The 15,086-nt window shown below is 40.0% G+C and overlaps 2 protein-coding genes across 3 annotated transcripts in view; one reads left to right on the top strand and one right to left on the bottom strand.

Moving 5' to 3' along the window:
• Positions 1-7,096, top strand: part of rasa1a (RAS p21 protein activator (GTPase activating protein) 1a) — a 29,115-nt gene extending 22,019 nt beyond the window's left edge. The window contains exons 6-25 of the mRNA XM_044369683.1: positions 241-272; positions 866-918; positions 1,106-1,256; positions 1,426-1,504; positions 1,907-2,030; positions 2,150-2,306; positions 2,456-2,543; positions 2,908-2,988; positions 3,247-3,404; positions 3,574-3,650; positions 3,764-3,936; positions 4,030-4,189; positions 4,501-4,643; positions 4,875-4,990; positions 5,139-5,225; positions 5,341-5,408; positions 5,496-5,584; positions 5,745-5,822; positions 5,925-6,059; positions 6,157-7,096. Of these exons, the coding sequence (XP_044225618.1) occupies positions 241-272; positions 866-918; positions 1,106-1,256; positions 1,426-1,504; positions 1,907-2,030; positions 2,150-2,306; positions 2,456-2,543; positions 2,908-2,988; positions 3,247-3,404; positions 3,574-3,650; positions 3,764-3,936; positions 4,030-4,189; positions 4,501-4,643; positions 4,875-4,990; positions 5,139-5,225; positions 5,341-5,408; positions 5,496-5,584; positions 5,745-5,822; positions 5,925-6,059; positions 6,157-6,240 (2,133 nt within the window). The 3' untranslated portion in view covers positions 6,241-7,096. The remainder of the gene's footprint in view (positions 1-240; positions 273-865; positions 919-1,105; positions 1,257-1,425; positions 1,505-1,906; positions 2,031-2,149; positions 2,307-2,455; positions 2,544-2,907; positions 2,989-3,246; positions 3,405-3,573; positions 3,651-3,763; positions 3,937-4,029; positions 4,190-4,500; positions 4,644-4,874; positions 4,991-5,138; positions 5,226-5,340; positions 5,409-5,495; positions 5,585-5,744; positions 5,823-5,924; positions 6,060-6,156) is intronic.
• A 215-nt stretch (positions 7,097-7,311) lies between these two features.
• Positions 7,312-14,302, bottom strand: ccnh (cyclin H). Of its 2 annotated transcripts, XM_044369696.1 has the most exons (11): positions 14,093-14,302; positions 13,876-14,000; positions 13,271-13,393; positions 13,108-13,181; positions 12,169-12,382; positions 11,888-12,051; positions 9,943-10,010; positions 9,728-9,836; positions 8,415-8,530; positions 7,631-7,694; positions 7,312-7,542 (listed from the first exon to the last, which is right to left on the bottom strand). In XM_044369696.1, the coding sequence occupies exons 2-10, from the start codon at positions 13,990-13,992 to the stop codon at positions 7,657-7,659; spliced, it is 1,023 nt and encodes a 340-aa protein (XP_044225631.1). In that variant the 5' UTR covers positions 13,993-14,000; positions 14,093-14,302; the 3' UTR covers positions 7,312-7,542; positions 7,631-7,656. The 2 variants fall into 2 exon arrangements, with proteins under 2 accessions (XP_044225631.1, XP_044225642.1); XM_044369707.1 differs by lacking the exon at positions 8,415-8,530 and having other exon boundaries at positions 14,093-14,299.
• Positions 14,303-15,086: the final 784 nt, after the last annotated feature.

Raw genomic sequence — 15,086 nt, 5'->3', positions numbered from 1 at the left:
TGTCTGCATAGTAAATGTGGTATAGTGTTTTTTTTTCAAAAATATTATTGTTCTGTCCTATATTTCCCAACATTTTTTTGGGAAATAATATATTGCATAAAAGCAGCCAAAACATAGTGCCCAAGGTTGTGATATAATATATGACTATAAAGCATAACATCCATAGACATCACTTTGACTGCAGCCATTGGTCTATTAGACTTTTTGTATTGACAGATTTTTGTTTCTGATATTTTCTAGGGGCGGGAAGAGGATCCACATGAGGGAAAAGCGTAAGTCTAATCCACTAGACTTAATTCTCTTAGAATATCTAATCATTCGGTCATCTGTACACCAGAACGTAACAGTTGATGTCCAGACCATCCATGCATACGACCAAACTCTGCTGTGTCCTGAAGCTATAAATCAGATTTTTATGTTTGCTTTAACAAACAGAACAACATGGCAGCGCTGTGTAAACAGTATGAGTCATTGTAGTGTCCTCACCTATGATGTCCTTCAGCTTTGGCAAATATTCAAGTATGACTAAGTCAGTAACTCTAACCCAAACAATGTAAGCATGCCAAAGAGCCATGGGCCTCTCTGACAGGGCAGACACTATACATTAAATTATGATCACATTTGTACCTTTTTTTTCTTTTAGCACATATGATATATTTGCAGACAATAATGATTAAGTTTGCAAACACCCGGTAGTCATTTTACTCCAATGAAAGTCCCCATCACAGATGTCTGTAATTAAATATTTATGTGTTGAGAGGTGGCGTTGTTGCAGTTGAAAGTACTGAACATCAGCATTTTGTTGATTAAGCTAATTCTGTTGGCTGTTTCTCCTCTTCTTTTACTCTTGTTCCATCTCCTACAGCTGGTATCATGGAAAGATCACAAAGCAAGAGGCCTACAACCTGCTGATGACAGGTACCATTCATCTTTGCTTTCCATTATTCCAAAGTTATTAATCACTTGCGACATTACTATGCATTATTTTTTGTCACAAATAAGTTGAGAGCATTGAAGCCCATTTATCAAAATATACAGCTGAGCATGCACTAAAACCTATCGCTCTCTTTCTCACTTTGATTCTTTTGCTCCCTCTCATACATAGTTGGCCAGGTGTGCAGTTTTCTAGTCCGGCCATCAGACAACACACCCGGGGACTACTCCCTCTTTTTTCGCACCAATGAAAACATCCAAAGGTTTAAGATCTCCCCCACCCCCAACAATCAGTACATGATGGGGGGGAGGTACTACAACAGGTATGTGTGGCAATGTGCCTGTGTTCAGATGTCATTATATCAGACTTAAAAAATAAAAGTGAAAAGCCAATTGTATTGTTTTTTTTTTGAGATGTAGCCTGCAAAAATCTGGCATTTTGACTCGTAGTTTCTGATGTGCCATACCTCATTTACTCTCTCTCTCTGGCAGTGTTGATGACATCATCGACCATTACAAGAAAGAGCAGATTGTTGAGGGCTACAATCTGAAGGAACCAGTGTCAGTGCAGGTAGGTACAAGTATATACTAGCATTCTTAAGCAAGTTTGCACATATTTACGCATACTTTTGACTTGGGGTTTGATCAGACTAACCACAAATGGTCTTGGTAGATCAACTTGGTAGATTAAACACAATCTTTTATCTTCACATTGTGCAATGCAAAGTATCTAAATATATAATAGTTTGGAGAAACTGCAGCAAATGCAAAGTGTTACTGAACTGTAAATTTATGTATTGAAGAACATATGTTGCATCAGATATTTTATTTAGATGTTTTCTCTCCTCCTAAACTCGAACATTTCTCTGGAGCAACAGATATTTAAAAAAATTAAGAACTGGTTGTTTGAATGGAATCGATTGTGCCTCTGTGGGTGTGTAATGGTGTGATTTTATTTTTGTATTTACTTTAGCACCAGGAACAAGTTATTACTGACACAGTGGATGGGAGAGAAATTTATAACACTATCAGACGGAAAACAAAAGATGCTTTCTACAAAAACATTGTCAAGAAAGGCTACCTCCTGTTCAACAAAGGTGTGTTTTCAACAGCCCCTTATAATATCATGAACAATATATCTCAGTCATGTCATGGCGTCTATCAGTCAGTACCTACCATTATAATCACAATCATGTTTGGTTCCTCTGTCCTTCAGGCAAAGGCAAAAGGTGGAAGAATCTTTACTTCATCCTGGAGGGTAACGATGCCCAGCTCATCTACTTCGAGAGCGAGAAGAGAGCCACCAAACCCAAAGGGCTGATCGACCTAAGTGTGTGCTCCGTGTATGGTGTGCACGACAGTCTGTTTGGCAGGTGAGATTTCAAAATATTGTTCCTTAGCCTAATTTAGTGAAGTTTGCATGAAGAGCTGTTACTCTGATCTGAATGGTCTTTTTAATAATTCATCATCCAGTATAAAGTAATATAGACTCTTCTCATCATTTCTTATTTTATCTTTTCAGGCCAAACTGTTTCCAGATTGTTGTCCAGCACTTTAGTGAGGAACAGTACATTTTCTACTTTGCGGGGGAGGCTCCAGAGCAGGCACAGGTAATAGGAGGTTTTAACTGTCTAATCAAACAGGACAGAAGCTCATGCACATCTATTTTGTCCAGATGATGAGAAAAACCTCTAAACTTGTGTTCTGTCTCCAAAAGGACTTAGAATACTTTAAACTGCCTCTGTTATTTTATGTAAAGAAAAAATGCTTCCAGCTCTCACTGGATCTTTGTCAGATACAGAGGACCACTGGCTTTTTGTCTCATACTGAGGTCCTGATTACCTCTTTGCTTAACTACCCACTTGTTTTTACATAAGTACTAATAGTGTGAGCAGTTAACAGTGTTCTTACAGAGACATGGCAACTGTTTGATACAAATGTTCTGAACATGATCTTTTTTTTTTTTTTTTGCAGGATTGGATGAAATGCCTTCAAACTTTCTGCAGTAACCTAAGGAAAACCACTCAGCCCACCTCCAACAAGAGACTTAGACAGGTACACCTAACATCAGCCAATGTGTCAAATTTTTGTTTTGAGGACTTGGTTGAGGTTTAGCACAACAATAGGATTTCAATATTTTAATGAAAGTCAGAGGAGGAATGCTTAAACATCTTAAGATGAATTGACAAAGGGAAGCATTAATCATTGTTTTGTTGTTTTTTTTGAGAGCATTTTTAAAAATGCTGTGTAATTTTTACAACCCATCCCTGCATATTTGTTTTGTGTCCTAAATTTGTCATTTTTTTTCCCCAGGTGAGCAGCCTAGTGTTGTATGTCGAGGAGGCCCACAAGCTGCCGGCGAAGTATTTCACCAACCCCTACTGTAACATCTACCTGAACAGCGTCCAGGTGGCTAAGACGCACCCAAGGGAGGGGCAGAACCCCGTTTTCACTGAGGAGTTCATTTTTGAGTGAGTTGATCACACATGTGCCTGCTTATTTTCCTCCTTCAACTTCAACTTCCACTGCCTCCCTCTCTATTTTATCCTCCTGCATATTTCCAGCAACTTACCCTGTTTAAAACTGATATTTTCTCCACTTGTTCAAAGAATTAAAAATTATATTTATCTGTTGTTTCAGTGACCTGTCGAGTGAAATCAACAGATTTGAAATCAGCCTGAGCAACAAAACAAAAAAGAGCAAAGAAAGTGACATCTGTAAGTACATCTGTAAATTGAATAATAAATGATAGAAGTCTCTGCATTTACTTTTTCCTCTGGTTCACACTCCTTTTGTTTTCCTCCACACCTCCCATCTCTCTCCCTCTCAGTGTTCATGCGTTGTCAGCTGAACCGCCTGCAGAAGGGCCAGATGATTGATGAGTGGTTCCCTCTCAGCTCCCACGTGCCTCTGAAGGGCATCGAGCCGGGCTCCTTACGTGTACGTGCCCGCTACTCCATGGAGAAGATCATGCCCGAAGAGGAGTACAGCGAGTTTAAAGAGGTCTGCTCAACCAGAAAGTGGTTTTGATTGCCATGTTCATTAATTGTCTGCTGTCTACTGACAGTGATGTAATTTTTGTGTGTCCTCTGTTAGATGATCTTGCAGAAAGAATTCCATGTCATCTACGCTCTGGCCCATGTGTGTGGTCAGGACCGCACCTTACTGGCAAGCCTCCTCCTGCGGATCTTCAGACACGAAAAGGCTGAAGCCCCGCTACTCAGGACACTCAATGACAGAGAGATTAACATGGAGGGTAAGAAACACATATACAAAAGAAAACAAGCAATAACAAAAAAACAAGCAGAAAACATGTTTAAAGTAGAATTATTTGACTTTACCTCTAGTAGCTCGCATTCAGACTTTTAACCTACCTCACATGGATTTTGTAATGGATTTGATAGGACTGGCTTCAGCAGAAATCACAATTAGTTATGTAGTAGTTAATAAGTGTTAATAGAAAATAAGTAATCATTAAGTATTCATAATTGTGTAGTTCATAAGAAATAAGTACAACCATGTGGCTATAAACTAGGATAACCTTCTCTGCTTGTGCATTATTACCAGATGAGGCCACGACATTGTTCAGAGCAACCACACTGGCCAGCACACTGATGGAGCAGTACATGAAGGCCACAGCTACACCCTTCGTCCACCACGCTCTGAAAGACACCATTCTCAAGATCATGGAGAGCAAACAGTCCTGTGAGGTAAAGATCTAATGGCGTTTCCCTCTCACTCACAAAGAGCAATACATGTCTGTGGGTTATTTGCCCTCTCACTTATGTGGTGCAAGTACATGGCAGTTATATCACATCAACAGTTTTTGTACTGTAGAAGAAGATGAAATGTTTCTCATCTCTTTGTTCACAGCCATACTTAGTGGATTCAAATGAATTTATCTTCACTTTTTTCATGGTTTCTGTCTCCTTGTTTCTAAGTTGAACCCTTCCAAACTGGAAAAGAATGAGGATGTGAACCTGAACCTGGCTCATCTGCTCAATATCTTGTCTGAATTAGTGGAGAAGATCTTCATGGCTGCTGAGATCCTTCCACCGTAAGAACAAACACACACACATACTTTCACACACAGCACTGTGGTGTTTTTGTCAGTGGATGAGTTGCACTGGTGCTTCCAAGAAATATAAATCCAAGGATGAAAGAGTCAAGAAAAAGTCTCTGTCTCTCTGTTATGACCTTTCCAGGACACTGAGGTTCATCTACGGCTGTCTGCAAAAATCTGTGCAGCAGAAATGGCCCACTAACACCACCATGCGCACAAGAGTTGTGAGGTAAACAAACACAAATAATCAATGTTGTACACTTCAAATAGTAACGTTAATTTTAGTGTGTGACTTAGTGTTTGATCCCTTATAGTCTAACTTAAGTCATCCATTCCTCTTCCAGCGGTTTTGTCTTTCTAAGACTGATCTGTCCTGCCATCCTCAACCCCAGAATGTTCAACATCATTGCTGGTGAGTGTCCATTCAAAAGCACACACAAAATCTTCCTGTTAGCTGTGACTTGTTACAATCTGTGTTTTGTACCATATCCTCTTGCAGACCCTCCATCTTCAACAGCAGGCAGGACCCTCACACTGGTGGCCAAGTCTGTGCAGAACCTGGCCAACCTGGTTGAATTTGGCGCTAAGGTATGGAGTATCTACCTAAACCAGTAGCATGCAGGAAAAGTATTGTTTTGATAATGGACATGTATCAGCAGAGTAGTTTCTGAGAATTGTTGGTATTTGTTCAGACTGTTGCAAGATGTGGTAAGAGTTGTTTGACAGATGTTTTTCTATCCACAAACAGGAGCCCTATATGGAGGGTGTGAACCCTTTTATCAAAAACAACAAACATAGGATGATCATGTTTCTGGATGAGTTGGGGGTGAGGAACATGTTTTGCATGTTTTGATCAGCTTATAGTCTGTAACACAGAACTTGACTCTAGCTTAGTGCATGTTCAAATAATTATCTAATGTGTTTGTAGAATGTCCCTGACCTCCCTGAAGCCACAGAGCACTTTAGGACAGACCTGTCCCGGGACCTGGCTGCATTGCATGAGGTCTGTGCCACACACTCAGACGAGCTTCGGACGCTGAGCAATGAGAGGGGAGCACAGCAGGTCAGAGACTGATGTGAATTCACCGTTATGTTGATAGAGCAGCATTCATGTCCTCAGGTTTCAGAAGATTGATCTAATCCCTGTTTCCTCTCTGCAGCATGTGTTGAAAAAGCTGCTGGCCATCACAGAGCTCCTCCAGCAGAAGCAGGCTCAGTATGCCATGTCCAACAGCAACAGGTAGTACTGCACTCCTCCTCTCCTCCCATCTTCCCATCCTTCCGTCAAGTCTCCTTCATCGGGGTGCAGCACAGAGGAGACCTAGCATGCTCTACCCTCATCACCTTGGCAACCCCTCCACCACCACCACCACCACCACCAGTCCCTCATCATGTCCTCCTCCGATAGTCCTGCTCATCCCCACCCACCTGTCATCTTGTCCCATTCGCCACAAGAGAGCTATGCAACAACAGCCAAGTACAACAACCGACGCAGTACTTAAAAACAGAAAGAAAAAAAAAAAAACTTGCACCAGTGACTGAGAGCTGTATGCACAGGAAAAATATTTTTTTTCCCCCCTCATAAACTGTGTTCATGATTCTGACTTTGGGTACATTTCATTCCCTTAATCATGAGGGCCAAATATTAAGATTTCAAAAGAGGTTTCTTTGTACCCACTATGTTTTGATAGCACAGGTTGCCAAAGTGTACCCCCCCCCCCCCCCTCCCTGCTCAATATGAGGAAACTGACATGAAGAAGCTAGTTCTCTCTGTCCCCTTTTCTTGTAACTGGATTATGAGCGATAATGCTTTTTATACTGTAATTAGTGACTGATTTATTTTAAGTTTGTGACAATATCCGCAAAGTGCTGAAACTAGCATTTCTGTCTATTTGTTCCTTTTTTTTCTCTTTGTTTTCTAGATTGGAAGAAAGTCTTTCAGAAAAGTATGGTTATTTTATATTAAGAATAAATTCTCTTGCTGGAATCATGAGTATATAAGTGAGATGAGCTGAATTCATTTTCCTCCGATTGTATCAGCTATTTTGATTATTTGGTTAAGTCCTTTTTTTTTTTTTTTTTTCAAACTTCGCAATGTCAGACAAGACACATAATCAGAAACCAAGTAAAATGAAAAGTGTTTACAGCAGATTTTTGAAATAGTACAGACTGTATCAGACATGCATGCACTTATTAAACAGTTTTTGTAAAGTAGATAATGGAGTCGTTCATTGTGGAGAAATTTATGCAAAGCACAGCAGCGTGTGGCTTGTTATACTAGTCTGTTGTTAATTCACAGAAACATTAAGACAGAATATGTAGAAAAATATCTTTATTCTTACTGCAGAACAAAGGAAAACCCAAGATTTAGAAAAGAAAATGTATACTTATACAAACTGTGACACTCCCATCATGTTTTCTTTTAAGTCTCAGTCATCTGTGTCATTAACTTGACAGTTCAGTATTGGAATTAAGTAGTATAATAACTTAAAACGTTTGAACCACATTGGGATAAATGCTCATAGCAGGTCTTCATCAGTCAATTCCTGCAATGAAACAAACATATTTAATTCTACAAGAAACAAGTAGCTTGTTTGCCTGGATGTCAAGTTGTAACGCAGAATATTGTCTCACCTCTTCTGTCATGCGTGGCTCTTTTGCTACATGGCCGTCTTCCTCGTATCCTCTCTTTCGTTTGCTGTAACACAAACAATTTCACTATGAGCAGTGAAGTAAATCAACATGTCCCAGAATTACCTTTTGTTAACGTCATAATCTTTGCAAGCTGTAATTGTTGGTGAATTCTTCCAACCCCCTCCTTCAAGTCCATTACAAACACTCATTTAGGTCAAGAATGTGACATGTAGTTTCCACTACACCCTCATGTTCACCATTAGTAGTTGTAGCTTCCTACGTGTCTTCATTTTCAGTTGCTGTGACGTCATGTAGACTAGCTTGCACCATGTGTGAATATGTACATACAGACTGATAGCCCTGCTGTTAGTAGCATTTTTTTTTATACACGCCAAAATTGACAGCATGTGCCTTTCACAAACGTGTCCACTTTATCTTACAGGACAGAGTGCACCATCATGTCACTGGCTGCTGCCATCCAGGTAATGTGAATTGTATGGATTTCCACCTGAGAGTCAAAGTGTGGTAATCAGACGGCCGGCCAGCCGAAGCGAGGCCTCGTCCCGTGAGGTTGCACGACTGAAGTCAGTTTGTATTTATAAGCATGTGGCAGAGATTCCTGGCAGTACAAATGCAATATGGCTGTTCTCCATGGGGAACCACTTGCTGCATATCTGAATACTGTCCTTCCAAAGCCCCTTCCCCCAAAATACTTCAGACACAGGACTGATTCAACACCTTGAAGAGATGATTTCTATGAAGATGGACCTGAGATACACTCAACTGCAGAAATGGCGTGAACGTCTTTTATTCTGGTATGCCTGCCACTCCCTCGGAACGTTTGGTGATTGACATGGAGCCGGACAGATGGGGCCGCCTTGATGAGCCCCTTCCTTTTTACTTCTCAATAAAGAAATTTAAGACAAGACATTAGAGGAGGGGGAGGCAATCCAAAGCATTGAAGTAGTGTTATCTGCTGTCATCAGGGAATTTTAACATAGCACCTCTCTCCAAGACGACACAAGCCTTAACTCCCTTTCTACACACCATCGTCTCGCCAACGTCGCCCAATTTTTTTCGACGAGCTCTTCCTTCAAACCGTTTTAATGACTTCCACTGTCTTTGTGTAAGAGCTACCACGCAGCACTGGAACCACTTGTTACATTTTTATACACTGCTTTGTTTGTTGATATTATAAACTTAGGCTTGTATAGACGTTTAAAAAAAAAAAAAAAAAAAGGTGTTTGTGTATGATTATAGCGGAACAGAGCTGAGAGATAGATAATAGGAGATATCTGTAACTTGTCCTGTGCATGTGTTAACCCTGAATGGAACCTGCTATAGTGTGTGGGCCTACATATATGCTGCTCTTAATGAACATCACCTGAACTCCTCTTTAAGCCTGGTGGTGGAAGCTTTCATGCATTTGCAGTCTCTCTTGCTCTCCCCGCCTTCACGGGTGTTTCTGCACACCTACGCACCGACTGTTTGTTTTCATGTAGATTCATCGTGAGAAGTCATGCCACGCACAGATTTAATCAAAAGTCGTATGGGTTGGCCTCGTTGTGCCTCCTTGTGATACAAGCAGCTGCAAAAAGTCTGAATCTGTGCCTGTCATAGCTTAAGAGTTTACCAAACTGTTTACTGTAGTTGCACTTAAAGATACCACGGACCTCACCAAGTGTTAACAGATAACTGGCGACTGATAGATGATTGCGAATGAGCCTAAAAGTCAGCTCTCCTCGTCAGCCATACCAATATCAGCCGTGCTACATGGTATGGATGATGTAATAGGAATGTGGCGTGCTGTTGTACTTCCTTTCTGTATTTCATACAGCTGATGATGTGTTCCTTTTTATTTTTCTACCTGATACTGAACCTTGAACCTTTTGCATCTTAGATACGACAACCTGGCTAAAATAAAACTGTTACTACATACGACAAAAACCTGGAGTTGTTTACTCGGGTGTGGGGATGGATAGAGACCGCATCTATGATTAAAAAAGTTTACACATATGATAACCAATATGCTACAATATGAGTTTAGACAGAGTAAAATGACAATAGTTGCTCAATTAGGTCACTTTATCTCCTTACTTGCTTGAACTTGTGCCGAATTCTGCATGGATTCTCTCCAGCTTCTGTTTGTAGACGTTCACCTCATCTGGTTTGGCAAGTCCATACCTCTTAAGGAGGGTTTTCATCCCTGGATGTGCAGAGGAAGCAGTCAGATAAAGTCAGTGCAGTGAAGCTCAGAACATAGCTGAATGTCGCCACCTTGTGGTGTCAAATTAAAGGTGCGAGTTACTCACGTCTCATTGACTCAAAGGTTTTTGAGAGGGTCTCTTTGTCCTTCAGTCCCAAGCATTCAGTCAGGTAGCTATGCATTAGAATAATAAGCAAAGGGGATTCTTTTATGATCAACATATTAACAAAACTGGCTATTTAGCTTTTTGTTGTTTTCACTCTGGTAAAATATATTCCTTTAATTATTGTACAAATAAACAAATGCATAATGTTCCAGTTCTCAGGACCAATCACCTTTCACTTCAAATTTCAAAAAATACAGTTGGGTCCAAAAGTCTGAGATCACATCTCTAATATTTTCATGTAAAACCTGGAAATAATCAGAAAATTTGAGGATTCAGAAACATTGAAAAATAAGACGTTATGACATGTACAATCAAGAAATATTTAAGATTCTGCACTATTTCTAGGTCAGCAATCAAATTTAACTCCTTCGTACAAAAGCTCAGATTTCCTTGAGTTGTGTCCCTTCCATTGAAGCATGCGTTCACATGACACTCAGGTTGATTTGATCTACTTATCAGAGGCTCGTTCAAGTAATTCAACTTGCAGCCAGTGTTGACCTGTTTGATATATGGCTGTACTTCAAGTTTCCAGCAGATCATTGCTTACTAAGTAGCATTGTGACTGTGGGAAACATGGCTTCAGAACTAAGTGAAAGTGTTAGAAGTCAAATTATTATTCTAAGCAAAGAGAGGCTTTTCTCAGCTGGACTAAAGGTTTCTAAGGGAGCAGTGCATGGAGCTCTAAAACGCTTTGCAGAAACTGGATCAGTTGTATCTAAAACACGATCAGGCAGACCAAAAGTGACCACACCACCAGAAGATCAATACATCAAGCTTAGTTCCCTGAGAGATAGAAAAGCAGCTTCATCACAGATACAGAATTTTGTTAAATAAAGAACACAAGACTCCAATCAGCAGAAGTACTGTTAAAAGAAGGCTGTGTTGTAGTGGTCTCAGAGGATGAGCACCAGTTTCTAAACCATTTCTCAGGAGGGGAAACAAGGCCAAACGCTCGGGGTGGACTAATAAATATGAAATTTATGGCAGTAACAGAAAGGTGTATGTAAGGAGACGAACAGGAGACAGAATGATACTGCAGTGTATCAAACCCACAGTGAAACATGGTGGTGGGAATATTCAAGTCTGGGGGTGTTTTGCCTGCTCTGGGGTTGGACACCTGCACCAAGTTGACTACATCCTGATCAAGGAGAAGTAACACTCTGTTCTTCAGAGACATGCTGTACCTTCTGGTTTGCATCTTTGTGGAGGTCACTATCCTGCAGCAGGATAATGACCTCAAACACACCTCAAAGCTTTGCAAGAACTACTTGAAGACCAAAGAAGACCAAGGAATCCTGACCATCAAGGACTTTACTCCTCAGTCACCTGACCTCAACCCCACTGAACATTTATGGGGTCACTTGAAGACTGAGAAAGCCAATCATTCTGTGACATCACAAGAAGCTCTTTGGAAAACTGTCAAATAATGTTGGGATAACATGGGTCATCAGGTTTTGCACAAAGTTGTGGAGTCCAACTTCAACTTTTCACTCAAATTGTTAAGCTGATATTATCATTTGTAATGAAAAAAATGCATTACATTCAAAACAAATGCAAAGTAGAAGTAACTTGACTAGTGGTCTCAGACTTTTGGATGCCACTGTATATTTCAAACATGGTTGTAATGATTAATAATTCACTTTTCCTTATGCATGTGGTATACAGACAGCACGGCAAATCTCAGGAAATATAGCACACGATTTTAATAAATTAAGCAAAATTTCATTCTTTTTTGCGCCGAATTGCAATTATTGATACTGAACATTGTAGAAAATAAACCTAAATGCTGCTGAAATTGTTTTACCAAAGTGAAGAAAGCTACTAATTCTCATCAGATGATTTAGGGAAATATAAAAGTAATTCGACTGGAGCACAAGAGACCTACCTCTCCATGTTGAGTCCAGCTCTTGAGGCACTATTCAGAATAGCTGTCAGAGCGATCTGAGAGGGAGGAAACAGCAGCCCTGCGTCTGTCATGGCTGCCTGTGTCAGAAAGTCATCAGCGCTCTTCCTCAGTGACTCTGGGTTCTCCAGCGTAGGGTATCTTGTCTGAGGGATGAAATTTATAACAAGGTATTGTGATGATGTGAAATTGAAGGCAGTATCTCAGTGAACTAGTTTAGCACTGTGCAGAATACATTCAAAGCTCTCCAGGAGTCCACCCACTTTGAGGTCAATGAGCAGGCCCTCCATGGGTCTGTAAGGGTTGTGGACCACCAGGTGAAAGTTGAGCTGCTGGATTAGAAGCAGCTCATACTCCAGGATCTGCTCTAGAACCCTTTCCTGTCCAGCTGGGGTCTCCTGCAGAAGGTTGCCCACAAACTGGCCGCTGGACACGTTGAACTCATCCACCTTGCAGGACAGGTATGCACAAGTCAGCCTGAAACAGGAAGGTGGGTATGGAAAGGTTTGAATAGATAACTAGCTGAAAACATGGTTGGACAGTACACAGTTTCAACAATTGAACCATGTGATGAGTGCATATTAAACAGTTGCATTACAAAGCATGTAAGGAAAGTTGAATCTTTTCTAACAACAGCACAGTTCTTTCAGTTGTCCCTAAAGGAATCATTATCTTGTAAAACTATATTAAACATTGACTTGAACCTGGATTGATGTGGAAGTATTTACTGTTGTTAAATGGTGTCATGTTGAGTCAACTGAATGGCTTTGGGTTAGTTAGGTTAGTTGGGTTAAACAGCTACGGTCCATAAAGTAATTGTGAAATATTTGGTAAAAATTACGGAACCATTTTTGAAAATATCCCAATAAAAAATTAATAAATGGCATGATATTGACAATTTTCCTGTACTGTTTCACACTGATACCTTATAATCAGACTGAATTGTCCATTGGTGTCACTTAATTCTTCAATTTGAATTGGGCAAAGGACCTAACTGACAAGACCTTATAAAATATTTGGAAATTGGCACATCACATGTGCCAAACATTAACTTATCTGCGGGTAAGTGAATGTATCTTTTAGAAGCAAATTATTACTTGATGTTTTTATTCAATAATTTGATCCTCTGGTGGTCCACTACCACAACTATCTAAAACCAGGACACTTCCCATTCATTTCTCACCCCAATCAGCACTACTCACATGATAATCCTGGGGTGGTACTCCATGATGGAGTTGTTCAGGTAGAATCTTCTGAAGTACATGATAGCTGTACCCTGCACAGGAGACACACACACGGTTTAGATATGTACAAGCAGTAAGACTATATTGTTCTGATGATGGGGAAAAGAAAGTAAGTACATACCACAACAGACTTTGGCATTACAGGTTTGAATGCATTGCAGAAGTCCAGCAGCCTCTTCTCATAGTGTCTGAATAAAATGTCTTCTTCATGGCGCTCCAAGAACACAGACTCACTCACTATAGGCTGCAATATTGAGACAGACAGACAGGAAGAGGTGAGGTACCTACTGAAAAGAGGAAAGTTTCTTTGTGTTCATTGAAAATCCAATTTCAAGTGGTGGGCCTACAAGCATGATTTATGACATCACAAATAGTCTAGAAGCCAATCCTGGTCCAGTATTCAACTTACACAAGTGTGATTTGGAAACATGAAGCCCCCAGTGCACAAACACTGAGAATGGACTTTACAGTTAAGTAGGAAACATCTTGTGTCAAGCAGTTAAACTTTTGAAATTAAAAATATTTACATATTCATAGTTTCTGTAAGTTTTAATGAGGGAGATGGAGAAGATGTTATTTTAAGGATTTTAACAAGATAATTTTACATTTTCTTTTAGGGAAAAACTATATCAGACATAAATTATTATTAAAAGTAGAGTATTTCATATGTTAAAACGTGTGGAGGGGATTACTAGAAGTGTCGCTGTGCCGATATGTCTGTCCTACCTTCCCACTTTCTACAGTCTTTTTGCGGAATTTCTGATTGGCATTATATCTCATCTGCTCCAGCTCGTCTTCACTGTTAAACGTCCAGTGTTTCTTCTGTGAGCTGTTATGAAACATGACTGCTTCTGCAAGAGAGGAGAGCAAATGTCTCAGACAGACACCAGGTGGAAAAACAGAACCAGTTTGTGGAGGCAACGTTAGCTTACAATTAACTTACTTTATTTGTGTCCGCATGTACATTAGTCCATAAAAAAGCAGAATAACGTAGATGAAGGCAGTGGGTGTAGAGAGGGCAGGCAGCTCTGCACAAAACAGACTGTTTGATGTCTAATGAAACTCGTATAAATCGGTTTAAAAATACAAAACACCAGCAAAAAATGAAGCCCCTCGCACAACTCTTTGACGTCAACGTCGTCCCCTTTTGATGACGCGTGCTTTACCGTAATATAGGATGGCGTGCGCGAAAGAAATGTGCTTTTCTGTAAGTTGTACTCTCTCTCTCTCTCTCTCTCTCTCTCTCTCTCTCTCTCTCTCTCTCTCTCTCTCTCTCTCTCTCTCTCTCTCTCTCTCACACACACACACACACACAACGTTTGTCTTAAAAACTTCAAACATTCAAGTTTCGTTATGTTCTGGCACAAACTGTTATTCTACAGTTTACTCTGTAAATTATAAACTTTTCTGACCCCGTTTCCCAAAATTTCCATGATATTTGAGGATATTTTTTTTCTTTTTTTTGTCTTTTCTTTTCTTTTACGTGACACTTCACATTTAGGTAAATTGATATTCTACTAATGGATCCAAAAATATAATATAGCAATAGATTTTTTAAAAACCTAAAATATTCAGATTTTTAAAAAAATCATTATTTGTTTATATATCAGTAATTAATTTTTCATTTCCAAGGACCCCCTCTGCATATGTGACGTCACGGGGGTCTCAGGTTGGGAGACTTTCTGGGTGCCTGTCACTCAACAACTCAACGATGCATATTTGGCCTTTTTATGATCTTGGAAATTAATAAACATATCCTTAAGGGAAAAGGAAATTATTTTTTGAATAACATACTGTTTATCCACCTAAACAGGCCTATACATCAGCCCCATACTGTCTAGACTATAATCAGGATCTGCACCGTTTCTTACATGTCCCACCTTCAGTTAACTGGATGAAATTTAAGACTAACGGAGCTGGTTCATGACCATGTTGGT

This window comes from Thunnus albacares, chromosome 2, assembly GCF_914725855.1.
Source record: "Thunnus albacares chromosome 2, fThuAlb1.1, whole genome shotgun sequence".
NCBI lineage: Eukaryota > Metazoa > Chordata > Actinopteri > Scombriformes > Scombridae > Thunnus > Thunnus albacares.
The sequence above is the reverse complement of the archived record's forward strand: the minus strand, read 5'-3'. Positions and strand labels throughout refer to the sequence as shown.